The sequence below is a fragment of the Phasianus colchicus genome, chromosome 32, assembly GCF_987193195.1.
Source record: "Phasianus colchicus chromosome 32, bPhaCol1.hap1.1, whole genome shotgun sequence".
Taxonomy (NCBI): Eukaryota; Metazoa; Chordata; class Aves; order Galliformes; family Phasianidae; genus Phasianus; species Phasianus colchicus.
Window position 1 is genome coordinate 831634 of NC_143467.1, and position 13729 is coordinate 845362.

The following is a 13729-nucleotide window of genomic DNA, read 5'->3' on the forward strand; positions in this document are numbered from 1 at the left end:
TGTGCTTACCATGGTAGAGGCGACCACTGGGTGGCTTGAAACATATGCAGTACCCCATGCTGCCGCCCGAAACACCATATTAGGTCTTGAGAAACAAGTCCTGTGGCGACATGGCACCCCAGAAAGAATTGAGTCAGATAATGGGACTCATTTCAAAAATTCTCTTGTAAATACTTGGGCCAAAGATCATGGCATTGAGTGGATTTACCATATTCCCTACCATGCACCAGCCTCTGGTAAAATCGAACGATACAATGGGTTGTTAAAAACAATGCTGAAAGCAATGGGTGGCGGAACATTTAAGCATTGGGAGAAACATTTGGCAGAAGCCCCCTGGTTAGTCAATACCAGAGGATCTATCAATCGTGATGGTCCTGCTAGCTCCCTACATACTGTCAAGGGAGATAAGGTCCCTGTAGTACATGTAAAGAACATGTTGGGAAAAGCAGTTTGGGTCTTTCCAGCTTCTGGGAAGGGCAAACCTCTTTGTGGAACTGTTTTTGCCCAGGGACCTGGATCCACTTGGTGGGTGATGCAGAAAAACGGGGATGTTCAATGTGTACCACAAGGGAATTTGATGCTGGGGGAGTGCAGTCAGTAATTCCATGTAGATATATAGGTTTGTGTGTGCGTGTTTAGTGTTTGGTAATTATATTTTGTTTGTGTATGTTAAGCATGATGTAGTGATGTAGAATAAGGGGTGGAATATCATGGTTTTGTGATTTTTGGTTTTCGGTATTCCACATCATAACATCATGTGGGGCACTGGGAGTTTAACTGTTGGTGCTCAAGCTCTGGGTACCTGCCTGGAAGAGAAGAAGAACTGCATTCCCCAGGGGACTTTGCGGTCACAGAGAGTCTCGAGATACAACTCCTGGCAAGGTCACCTGATGCGCTCTTCTTTGCCTGCTTTTCATCAGCTCTCCTCCCTTTTCTCCCTGCTGCTCAACTGGACTGCGCATCTCACCTCAGCTCTCCGCGTTGTGGTGAAGCCTACCCACCTTTCGGACATTCTCTCTCTCATTATATTTGATTTATTAGCTTCAATTTTAATTATACTGTATTATAGTGTGTTATCTTGCATTCCGATACTATATTTAGTAAATTACTTTGTTTCTCCTCAGATTGTTGCCGCTGTTTTTAATTATTTTGGGGTCCCCTGTTCCCTTTTTCTGGAGGCGCAGATCTGCGGATCCCTCTGCCCCGCTGGTCATGGAACCGGGCCGAACCAGCCCGTAAACCGCTGACACCTGCTTAGATGAATGAACCCACCCTCATGATAGACTTCTTGAGAGAGGCCTGTGGTATGAAGTAGTTAGTCATCTAGCCTTCCATGGATTACTTCTTCTGGTTCATCAGCATAAAATGGAGTACTCTACCTTACATAAAGCTATACTGTTTTTAGACCTTCCTATATCTATAGCTCATTTTTTTCCATTTGGGTGATTTGTTTTTTTATTCACCCCACTGTCTGGCATACCTGGTAGAAGAACTGGAGTGGGGCCCTTCTGCTGGCCAGGGGCTTTGCCATGACCTAGGGCCGCAGCCCACATCTTGTGGGGATGATTTCCGTCCCTCTGTCCTCTGCTTCCAACAATCTAGAAGGAAAGATCTTCCCATTCTTGAAGTGCTTGGAGTCCACAGGCTCCAAGGCAGCAGCAGTCAGTCCCTCCTACTGGGGAGCATCGTGGGACTTTGCAGAGGGTCACATTGGCTGCCCTGGTTGGAGTAGATTCAGCAGGAATACTTCCCAGGCACCATGGCCCTGAGCCCAAGCCCACTGTCCCCAAGAAGTGCCCCAGCCCAACACTGTGCCCTTGTGCTCTGCTTATCCAGTCAGCCTCAGAGAGATGTCCCAAAATATGGGCAGGGAAGCAAAAGCTCTGGGTCAAAGTTCTCACGGGCTTTTAATAGGAACCAATACGGATGCACAGCATAAAAGCAGAGGGATAAAACTTCGAGGAATTGCTTGGCTGTTTCTGATGCCCCTGTGAAAAGAGCTCCTGGCACTCACGGCTCTCCCAGCGGCACTGACCTCTCCTTTGTGTCTACACCCAACTTCATGGCAGGGACAGAGTCTCTTGTCCCAGAGCTCAGGCATCCCAGTGCTCTGGTGTCACAGCCTTTGTGTCCAGTGGGGTTATGAGAGAGACATCTCATCAGCATCATCATAGCCCGTGCTCGCAAGGGACAGAGGTGAGGTGTCTCCATCAGCTTCAGGGGCTCCGGCACTTCTCCAGGAGTGCAGACTCTCTCCTGCCAGCAGCAAAGACAACTGTTTGCCCCACGGGGTGCTCCTCCTGGGTGGTCCATCACTTGTCTCCTCGGTGGGACATTCAGCCCGTTCTCCCAGTCCCTTTCTCCCCATGAAACCTCCCGAGGAAAGTTCCTCAACCCACGAGGTGTGGCTCTCATTACTGCACCAGGGATGGCACCCAGCAAGCTGCAGCACTGCATTTCCTTCTCACCTCTGGCAGCATCCCTGGGTCCCTCTCCCTCCTCCTGTGCCCCAGGCTCTTGCCAGTCTCCCTGCCCTGGGACAGGATGCTCTCCAGGGTCAGAAACCTCCCCAGCATCATCATAGCCCTCTACTGGGGAATCACCGGGCACAACAGGGATGTCTGTAAGAGAGAGGGGAGCAGATAACAGTGATAAGATCCTCCTCCTCACATTTCCCGAGGTAGGGCTGCAGTTTGGTCAGGGAGCACTCCAAATAGGAGCCTGGAAAGAGGCGCAGCACGTGCTGTGGTGTGAGCTGTGGGCTGGGGCTGGAAAAAAGTGTTGTCAAATGTGTTCCTGCAGGGACCTGCACCCACCTGAGAAACTGTATCTCATTTTCTTCTCCCTGACTGGGCTGTACTCGATCTCCTCATAGACGGCTTCAGAGAAGGGCTCCCCAGATCTCCTGGAGTCTGGGGACAGAGACGAGACCCTGCTGTGCTTCCCCAGCCTCCTTCTGCCACTTCTCCCCTCGCTCCACCATGAACTCCCCCACCACTGGGCTCTCTCTATTGCTTGTTGCTGGATGCCAATGGAGTGACACGGCACATCCCACGCACCGCTGAGTCAGGACCTACCTCTGCGCCGAGCTCTGGCGCTTTGCATCTGCCTTGCCAGGAGGGCCAGGAGCAGGCAAATAAGGAGCCCCAGGATGATGCAGATGATGACAGGCACCGAGACTCTCCTGCTGACGGTCGCATAGCCCAGGATGGGGTCTGCAGGGAACAAATGTGGCAGGAGCAGCACCAGGCACGTGCGTGAGAGTTGGGGGCAGTAAGGGGTAGAGGGGCAGGGGGTGGATGATGGGAAACCTCCCACCCTACTGGGTACATGATGGCCCTCCCCATATATCCCCCAGCCTGGTGCTTTTTCCTGGGGTATGAAATGCCCAGTAAGAAGCCCCAGTTCTGTGTCGGGGGGAGACCCAGCTCCAGTGGGAGGAGATGTTACCTCTTTGTGGGGGGGAAGCTGTCATCCTGGGTGCAGCTGCAGAGAAAAGCTGAGCTGAGAGGTGGGTTTGCGGTACCAGGCAGACCAGTGGCTGATGCAGCCAACACGTCCCACCCAGATTATCCTTTCCTCCAGGCTGGAACACAGCCCAGAGCTCTGCTTAGCTCTGGGCTGTGAGCAGAGCCTGAGTAACCCCAGCTACTCACCCGAGCAGTTCACAGCTGCATCTTCCTTATGCTGGCAGGCACCGCCACCCGCAGTCCGGGCCCAGCAATCCTGCAGAGATGGCTCCGTGCCCCTGCACTCCACCTGCTCCAGCCAGATGGGTCCTGTCCCCTCCCCAAAGGCAGCCTCGGCCAGGGCAGACAGCGCAGGGCCACAGCCCAGCTGCCTGCATGCCACCTGGGCGTCCTGCATGTCCCACGAGTCGTCGCACACAGTTCCCCAGGAGCCACGGTGCCACACCTCCACTCTGCCCGAGCACCCGTCCTTGCCTCCCACAGCACGGATCTTCTCCCTGTCTGCAGAGGCAGTGACCTCCCATGGCACCGGCACGACTGGGTGAGGAGTCACACGGAGAAGGAGCTCCCACCTGTGCAGCTCGTGGAATTGGGGCACGCAGCTGCCGGCGTCCTTTCCGGCTTTCTCCCTGCGGAGGGAAACGTAGCAGTGAAGGAAGCTGTGCAGGGCGGGCCTCTGCTTGCACCTCGCCGTGACACCTTGGTCGTGGTGAGGGGGGCAGGATCTGGTGCCCAGGTGGCTCACTTACCATTGCAGGTGATGCTGGCCTCGTCTCGCACATCATCGTAGGACTGCAGCTGCCAGGGATCAGAGGGACACTGCCAGAAGGAGCTGTTGCTCTCCCCACACTGCACGCGATCCAGCCACGCGGTGCCATTCACCCTGCTGTAGTAGATGCTGGTTTCCAGGGTCCCTGTGTCCCCGCAGCCCAGCTCCTTGCACACCAGTGGCGCCGTGTAGGGAGTCATCGAGTTGGAGCAAACGCTCCCCCACATGCCATTGTAGGAAACTTGCAGGCGCCCGGAGCAGCCATCGCTGTTCTCCAGCCTCAGGGCCATGAATTCTGGCAGGAGGAAAGGCCCCAGGGGGAAGTCGCTGGTTGGGGGCTGGAGAGAGGAAGCCCCCTGTGCTCCCTGCTCAGTGTTAGGCTGGCCGTGCTCCCCACTGCCCCCAGCCGCACCGGTGGATGGGGTGTCCCCAGGCCGGGCTCGGGAAGCGGCCTTTGGTGGCCTCAGCCCCCCGGCCGCCTCCCTGTCCTGGGCTCCCAGCACAGACCTGAGCAGACGACTCCCGCATCCTCCTTGTGCCCGCAGTCGTGCTGTCCCCAGGCCTCAGCAGAGCAGTTCCAGAGAGCAGATTCGGCCCCAGAGCAGTTGACGCCATCCAGCCAGATGTGCCCGGAGCCCTCCCCAAAGTGAGCCGAGCCGGCCGCCTCCACGGCCCATCCGCAGCTCAGCTGGCGGCAAACCACGTTGGCGTCGGCCGTGTCCCAGGCATCGTCGCAGACCGTGCCCCACTGCCCCCGGTAGTAGATCTCCACTCTCCCTGCACATCGCCCAGCCCCGTCCACCAGCCGGACCTGGCGGCTCCCTGCAGTGGGGGGAAGCCCGGGCTGTCAGAGGCCGGCCGCGCACCCGATCCCGCATCCAGAGGACGCGCTGCTCACCCCGGCACACGGCCCCCACGTCCTCCATGATGCCCGCGGCCTCAGGCAGGGAGGTGTTGCAGAGGCTCAGGCCGGCCTCGTGGCCTGCACACCGCACCCCGCGCAGCCCCACGGGGCCCGTCCCTCGCTCGGCCCTCGGCACAGTGTAGGCTGCCTCTGCCTCCTCGCAGCGCAGCTGCCAGCACACCACGCTCGCGTCCTCCATGTCCCACTGATCATCCAGGACTCTGCCCCACGTCCCGCGCTGCAACATCTCCACGCGCCCGTCGCACCGGCTCCCTCCACCCACCAGCCTTAGAGATGCGCTGTGAGGCGGGCCTGGGGAGAGCAGAAATGCCAGAAGTCCTGCACGCTGCAGGACTGCTCCGGGGACGGGTTCAGCCTGGTGATGCCGTGGGATCCCCAGGGGACTTGGAGGTGGCCGTGTGGCACACGAGGCGCAATTCCTGCAGCGTTATCCTGACGCACACCTGAGCAAATGACGGCAGCGTCGTTCTCATGGGAGCACGGAGAGGCCCCCAGGGCGCTCACCGGGCACTGATCCGGGCTGCTCTCAGTCCCTGCACAGTGGAACCAGTCATTCCACACCGGGCCACTTCCTCTCCCAAAATGCCCTCCTCCAGGAACGGACACCGCAAACCCGCAGCCCAGGTGATGACAGAGAACGTGGGCGTCCAAGAGGTCCCAGCGGGAGGCACAAAGGCTGCCCCATGTTCCCTGCACCTCCACTTCCACCCTGCCCTCGCACGCCGTGCTGCCATTCACCAGCCTGAACCCTGTGGATTGAGGACAGAGGAGGATGGAGGGGGGTGGTTTGTGCTCTGGTTCCCTCAGGACAGAGAGGAGAAGCCAAAGGGACAACACAACGCCACTTCCTTCAGCTCTACCTTAGGGCTGCAGAATACCACATCACTCTCCTGTCCTCACACCCGGCACAGCCCCGTCCCTGGCCCTGGCACACAGTCAGTGTCCAGCAGCCCTCCCTGAGCCCTTACGTGTGCAGGTGACAGCAGCAATGCTTGTCTGGGTGCAGGGCTGGTCCTGAGGCGTCCCCGTGGGGCAGGAGGAGAGGCTGGATTCGTTCCCCACACACCGCAGCTCTCTGTCCCAGATGGCACCGGTCCCTTCTCCAAAGGGACTTGCTCTGGGGACGGGCAGGGCTGCGCCACACTGAAGATCTCTGCAGACCACATCAGCAGCTTTGGGACCAAAGCGTGAGTCACAGACAGATTTCCACCCATCCCCGTCATGGATCTCCACTCGTCCTGAGCAGCGGCTGTCCCCTCCGACCAGACGGACAAATCCTGGAGTGAACAAAGGCACCTGTGGGGTCCCAGAGCCCTCTGGCAATTCCATGTCCCTCCTCACCTCCTCCTCAGCTGGGGACCAAGCAGGACCCAATGGCAATTCCCCAGGGACCAGCAATGGCAGCACAACTGGCCACATATGATATCTATTTACTGATCCCCCAAATCTGGCCATGGAGGTTGCAAATGGCTAGTTCCTCACCTGTACATGTAACTCCAGCATCCTCACTGTGTCCGCAGTATTGAACAATCTCTTCATCGTGTGTGCAGTCAGACAGGGCAGACTCGGTGCCTTGACACTGGACATCAGCCATCCAAATGGGGCCAGATCCTAGCACAGATCTTTCATTCCGTGTAGCACTGATTGCTGACCCACATCTCAGCTGCTTACAAACCACTGCTGCATCTTCCTTGTCCCAGTTGTAATCACACACGGTCCCCCACTGCTCCTGGTGTTTCACCTCCACTCTCCCATCGCAGTGCCCGCTGCCATCCGCCAGCCTGACCTCTGCTGCCCCTTCAAACATCAACACAGGATCTGTCAGGAGAGGCCCAGGCCCCAAACTGGGGGATCCTAGACCCCCAGGCTGGCACAGTCACAAGATTTGGGGTGGGAGACTTCCCACTGCCTGTCTCTACATCTCCAGACTCACTACCATCCTCAGGGCTTTCCATGTTCCCAGGAAGCACCGAGCTGATCCTGAGGATCACCCCAACCCAGTGGATCAGACCCTTCTTGACCAGGGTCCCCAGGGATGACCCTGAGGAGTCTGGCTGTGCTCTGGGGATTTCTGTGTGCCACCGTTACCAGCTGGGCCACCAGCACAGCAAGAGCACTGTGCTGGTGAGCAAGGGGTCACAGAAGGATGCTTCATTGTCTGGAAATATAACCAGGCATATAACCAGGGCTGCCATAAATTCAGTAGTCCTGGAAAATTATGATACACTCATCCACCCGGAGAGACACAGAACAAAGCAAAGGATCCATGTACTTCAGCAACTTCTGCCACAGATTCACAGAATCAGAGAATCACAGAATCACAGAATGGCCAGGGTTGGAAGGGACCTCAAGGATCACGAATCGCCAACCCCCTGCCACATGCAGGGCCACCGTCCTCCACATTTCATACCAGACCAGGCTGCCCAGGGCCCCATCCAGCCTGGCCTCGAACACCTCCAGGGATGGACGGGGATCCACAGCCTCTCTGGGCATCTGTTCCAGCATCTCACCACTCTCTCTGTAAAGAACTTAAACTGCCCTTGTTTCAGTGGTTCTTAGAAAGAAATCTCCTTCCCAGAGGGATCTCGGTGACGCTCACTGGCCCTCGGTCAGCTTGGACTGCTGGTCAAGGCAGCTGGCACTTACCTCTGCACGGCTGCAGCCAGAGGAGGAGCCACAGCACCCGAGGGCATAGGAGTCCTTCTGTCCCCATCCTGAACCTCCCGTCCTGCTGGCACAGCCCTGCAGCGCCCAACTCCCTGCCGCAGCTCCCGGGGGCTTTGGGGACAATGACAGCAGGAGAGCAATATATCTCTGCAGCTGATGACGCAGATGCAGAAGAAGCCAATCAAAGCAGCAGTCTCCTTTTTAGACCTTCTCAGAAGTTGTCTCCCCTCCAAGGCAGCCCAGCCCTCCAATGAACTTCTCCAGAGCTCTTCATGACCATATATGAGGGACGGCTCCGCTGTGGGTGTCATGTCGCTGTGATGGGAATCACCGCGTTGGCTGTAGGAGGACGTGGCTCTATCACCATCTCACCACTTGCACTCTGCAGGAGCGCTGAGCATCTCTTGTGCCGGGAATGCCCAACAGACCAAGATGGGAATGTCCAGCTGGCCCCACGCTGCAGGAACCACAGGGTTGGGACTGCACCAGGGCTGTGTCCGTAAGGCAGGGGAACAGCCCCTGGGCCTGCTGCAGACCTGCTGTACCAGGAGCAGCAGCTGGGAAAGGTCCTTGGGCTCCCATATTGGAAGTGCTGGCTCAGCCATTCTTCCACGATGGGCCCCGTGTCGGGTCCCCAGAAGGAGCTGGAGCTGGGACAGGTCCTGCCCTGGCAGCAGACTAGGATCTGCAGACTGAGTCTAGGGGCTCAGAAGCGTCCCCAGCACTCAGCGTGTCACCAGGGGCCGTTATTCCTCACAGAGGACTGGGAGTTGGAGCCCACCCACCGCTGCAGGTGCACAAACCACAGCCCCGTGTCACAGCGCTCAGGCAGGAAGACGGTGGTTTCCTCCTGGCTCTGTGCCCAGGCACGTCACTGCGGTGTCCCCGAGCCACCTTCACCACGGCTGCACCAGCCAGGGCTGCGGGGCTGCTCCTTCGGCCTCACGGGCACGGGGCAGGGTCCTGACCCCTGGGACATCCCACTGACCACAACGGCCAACGGCGCTGAGACACATGGCCATGGGGTAACGGCAGTGATGTGGCACAGCTTATGCTGAGAGCTCGCGGGCTGTAGGGATGCTATAGGAAACAAAGCACTGCTGCAGTGGGCTGCAGTGGGGAAGAGGATATCCATCCCAGCCAGACCCAGAAGGCATTAATCACTGGCAAGAATTATGCCGACTGTTTGACAGACACTCTTGTGTATGTCCTGCACTAATGACCAAAGGATATGGAGCTGTCTTCGTGTTCATGAATTCAGATCGACGTTCCATCGTATTTACTTACTGGTTTTTCCTTATCGTGCCACTTCTGAATCACAGAATCACAGAGTGGCCAGGGTTGGAAGGGACCCCAAGGATCACAAATCTCCAACCCCCTGCCACATGCAGGGCCACCAACCTCCCCATTTAATGCTAACCAGGCTGCCCAGGGCCTCATCCAATCTGCCAATCTGAAGACTTCAATCAGACAGCTCTCCTGAAATTAACATTCTCACACTCCACTTGTCCTTATAAATCAATGAATTTCTGGGCTTTTCTGGACAGAGCAGGCACTCTATCCTTTCATCCCTGTTACTGGTGAATGTAAAACAATAGAGGACCCAGCCTCTCCTGGATTTCCTTAACAGGGCTTGGCCTCAGGTTTGGCCTCAGGAAGTGACCCCGGTGTTTGGTTTTGCCATGAAACTGGTGGGGGGCTTATAAGCCCCAGCAGAGATAGGGGTACCTTCTGGATATGAGGTGCATAGACGGGCAGGAACTAAAGGAACTCCCACCTGTCAGTGTGTTGCCAACAGGGCTTCCTTGTCAGTTCTGCTGGTAAGGATGCAGAGAACCAGGCTTGGGTCAGGCCACAGCAGAAGTGTGTAGGGTTGTCCCCCTGGGGTCTGCCTTGAAGTGCCGGCACACGGGAAAATGAGAATGGAAGTGCTGTTCATAGCAGGAGGCTGTCCTTTTCCCTGCCTTCAAAGCATCTTGATGCTTCCCACCCAAATTTACCAGGACATTCCCCTGTTGGAATTGTGGTCCTTTTACTGTCCATGGCAGCCCGTCTTCTCTGCCCAGTGCCTCGAAGAAGGACATGGGACAGAAGTTGGTCACAGTGATGCCAGAGATCACTCTGGGACTTCCGGATGAATTTTTGAAATGGACTAATGCAGCATAAGCCAATTTTACTTTTGCAGGGCTTCAGTTCTTATTCTCATTCACATCTGCTTGCTCTGAAACCATCTGAGATGCGGTGGTGAAGACACTGCAAATGCAGTCAGCAGGTAGATCAGGGGCAAGAAGCGAAATTGCAGTCTGGTATGAGGGACATATTCCTGACTGGAACTCTACCAGTGATGTCGGACTCTCCCCCTTCCCTTCCTCTATGCAAAGGTCTTTGTCTTCTTTTGCAGACTTTCAAGAGAGGGGAACTACAAGTCAGAACAGGCAGTGCTCCATTTACCGTAGGACCATGGAATAATTCCTGTAGGCAAACAGAATTAGCAGCAGCAGCAGCCTTACCACAGTCTCCTCTCTAGATGAACAGGATGGAGAAATAGCTAGTGAGATATGTAGAATATACATATATGCTACAGGCATTTGTTGTCTGTCTGTCTGTCTATCTATCTGTTTATTTGTCTGTCTATCTATCTATCTGGGGTTCATACCTTTAGCAGCTGGGCTCAGACTCTCAGTCTGTCCAGGATCTGCCCCAGGGCTCCACTCTGGGCCCCAGTTGTGGGCACCTAGATCTATAAGCCTCCATGGCCATAGCTGCAGTCCAGCTGTGGGCACAGACCACCCCAGGCACACACACACCTAAATTCATTCCGTCCCCACCTTGTTCTGTCCGATGGCTGCACTCCCATGTACACGTCATGCAGAAGAGAGCTTCACTCAGGAAAGAGGTAGAAATCGAGGTTAATGGAAGACAGAAGAATGGAGTTAAATGGAAGACAAGACAAACTGCAGATCAGGTGCAGGGCAGTACCAGATAAATGCATACTTGACAAGCACTTTCCATCTCCTAACCCCTTGTTTTCTTCTGCAATCCAAAAATGCTTCTCCTCTACCTAGTGTGTCCTACACCCCCAGCAGCATTATATACAACAGCAGGTAATTCAAATTGCTGTCCAGAAATGCATCACGACTGAGGGAAAAGCTGCGCTCTTGCATGGGCAATGGCATCCTTCAGGACCAGTGCCACAAGCTTGTTTCTAAGGCTATAGATGAAAGGGTTTAAGAACGGGTACAGGACAGTGCTCAGTAAAGCCAGTTTTGTTAGTCTCCAAAGAAACATGTTCTGAGGGCTGTGAATAGAGAACAGGGAAGCTTCCAAATGTGCTCAAAGGACATGAGCACAAGGAGAATCAACACCATACAACCCAGGGCAAAACAGAAATAGGACGGCAAAGCCGCCGCTTACAGAGACTGTTCTCCTGCCAGAGCTCGGAATCACCAGCAATTTGATGCTTGTGCAGGAGGTAAACCAGATTCCCAGGAATGCCAGATTGCCAGTGAAAAAGTACATAGGGATTTGCAGGCGGTTATCCACACACACGAGGACAATGATGGCTGTATTCCCCATCACTGTCGCCAGGTATATGAGCAGAAGGACCAGAGAGAGGAATAGCTGTAGCCTTTGATTCAGCCCTGAGAAACCCTCGAGGATGAATTCAGGAACGGCAGTTTCATTTCCTTGTCCTGTGGCCAACTCCAGTTCATCCTCCTGAGAGAGGAACCCGGCAAAAAGAAGTGCAGTGATCTCACAGTCTGGATGGAAGACTTTATCCTCCCTTCTCGTCTTCTCCCTTGCTGGCAGGCCTCCTGTACATCACAGACAAAGACACTGCGGAAGTGGATCTGTCACACGCTCCCACCTGCTGCTATTCTGCACAGAAATGCAGTAGTTTCCAGAGAGTTTCTAATTGTTATTTCTACCAAACATCCCAATCTAAGCGCCTTACATTTCTGAGGGGAAATAAAATTCACCTTAAAGTCCTTAAGGATGGTCCGTGTTAGAAAAACTAGGAGGAGGCTCACAAAAGGTACTGCTGTGCAGACACTTCAGGCTGAGCAAGTTAACTTCCTCCCATGCAGTCAGTGCAGAGTGAGAGAAGAGTAGAAATGGGTAAGCTTTATTTTGCAGGGCATCTATAGGCTGGCTCTTTCTCTTGTCTCCATTGACTGGAGAGCGAGCTTGGGGAAAGCAAATTCTCAGAAGCACTGCGGAGAAATAGATGAAACTCATTACTGAAGTCTCAAGTCTCTGGTGTCATTGGTAAATTACTCTCTTCTGAAAATCAAAATAAACATTTCAGAGAAGGAAGCAGATCTAAAACATAGCAGTCAAGACTGACTTCTTCTCCTTTACCTTTCAGTTTATGGCCAGACATAGAAAGAAGTGCAACAGATGAGTCCAAGAAGAGAACACCTCAAGATGCAAGGATGGAGGAGGAGATACGGGTTTGAGCAGGGCAGCACAATTTCTGCACAGACTGTGTTGTTCCCTCGGGCTCTGTCTCAAGGCAGAGTGGGCACTTGCACAGAAGTAAAATGGGAAGTACAGAAGCAGGTTGTCCTCCACGCTTGAACTGACAGTTCAGCTTGGGGCCAAGACCTCAGATGCCCTGGCTTACTCTTTGCCTCTGGTCTGGCACAGGCCAATGTCTGCAATAGTTCATGCAGAGGTGCACAGGGAGGGCAGTGGGGCCCATCTTGTCTTTTCCAGGAATAAACACATATGGTGACCACTCGCCACGAGGGCTGGACTGAGGTGGGAAGCGAGACCAGAGGGGCCACCAGCTTCCCTCCACAGACCTGCTGAGGAGTGGAAGTGCTGCTCAGACCTTCGGCTGTGAGGAACTCCGGAATCTGGCAGCCCTGCTGGGGCCTGAGGGCAGAGCTGGTTGTTGTGAGAGCGAGTGTGCTCAGCTCCGTGACATGTTTGAGTAAATGTTAAGGTTGCAAGAGAAAATCAGCAGGCAGCACAGTGCTGAGGAGTCTGAGCAAGAGATGAATGCCTGGTGCTGTACACTGACATCAGCAGACCGACTGCTCTGTCTGACGTCCCCGCAAGGGGAAGAAGCTGAGCTGGCGTCCAAGCCTGCAGTGACAGACCACAGTGACAGGCAGTACAAGGGAAACTGGACCCTCATCTCTGCTTGGAGCAGAGAGTCTGGGGAAGAGGAGGCCGAGGGGAGACCTTATTCTCTCTTTCAGCAGCTGAAAGGTGATTGCAGCAGAGCGGGGTTGGTCTCTTCTCACTGGTGACAGATGACGGGACGAGGGGAAATGGCCTCGAGTTGTGAAAGAGGACGTAAAGGTCGGATACCCAGGTTGGAAAACTGCTTTACAGAAAAGGCTGTCAGGCACTGGAATGGGCTGCCCAGGGAGGTGGTTGAGTCAGCATCCCCGGCTGTGTTTCAAAACCTCATGGATGCGGTGCTCAGGGACGTGATTTAGCGCAGGGCTGTTAGTTAGGGTAGGATGGTCAGGCTGTGGTTGGACTCGATGATCTTGAAGCTCCTTTCCAACCTGAGCCATTCTATGATTCTACGATTCTACGATCCCATATCCATTCCAGGTCCATCCCATATCCAGAGCCCATCCCATCTATGCCCCATTTCCCGATATCCCATTCCGTATCCATCCCACATCCATATCCCCACACCCCACATCCCAATCCCACATCTCAATTCCAATCCCACATCCGACACCCCAACCCCACGTCCCAACCCCACACCCTATATCCCACATCCCAACCCCAGTTCCAAATCTCATTCCCAATCCCTCATCCCAATCCCTCATCCCAATCCCACATCCCTAACCCCGATCCCGATCCCAAATCCCATCCCTAGAGCAACAGGGCGCACCCCCAGCCCCCTCTTCCCCCAGCGCCGCTCCGGCC

General features: G+C 55.1%; 1 protein-coding gene across 1 annotated transcript; it reads right to left on the reverse strand.

Annotated features, from left to right (window-relative positions):
* Positions 1–1439: 1439 nt before the first annotated feature.
* LOC149913980 (antigen WC1.1-like) lies at positions 1440–8279 on the reverse strand. Its single transcript, XM_090127970.1, has 14 exons — positions 7811–8279; positions 6647–6961; positions 6133–6441; positions 5608–5913; positions 5138–5455; positions 4747–5061; positions 4220–4534; positions 4043–4099; positions 3657–3971; positions 3451–3486; positions 3078–3215; positions 2817–2912; positions 2469–2621; positions 1440–2256 (listed from the first exon to the last, which is right to left on the reverse strand). The coding sequence occupies exons 1-14, from the start codon at positions 7875–7877 to the stop codon at positions 2141–2143; spliced, it is 2856 nt and encodes a 951-aa protein (XP_089984096.1). The 5' UTR covers positions 7878–8279; the 3' UTR covers positions 1440–2140.
* Positions 8280–13729: the final 5450 nt, after the last annotated feature.

Excerpts from the sequence above, each read along its gene's own strand:
- LOC149913980 (XM_090127970.1), bottom strand. The coding sequence starts at position 7,877 with ATGGGGACAGAAGGACTCCTATGCCCTCGGGTGCTGTGGCTCCTCCTC. Across the intron at positions 5,456-5,607 it reads CGCTGCCGTCATTTGCTCAG|GCCCGCCTCACAGCGCATCT; the intron begins GTGTGCGTCAGG and ends TGCTCTCCCCAG. Across the intron at positions 2,257-2,468 it reads ACCCAGGGATGCTGCCAGAG|GAGAGAGTCTGCACTCCTGG; the intron begins GTGAGAAGGAAA and ends TGCTGCTGGCAG.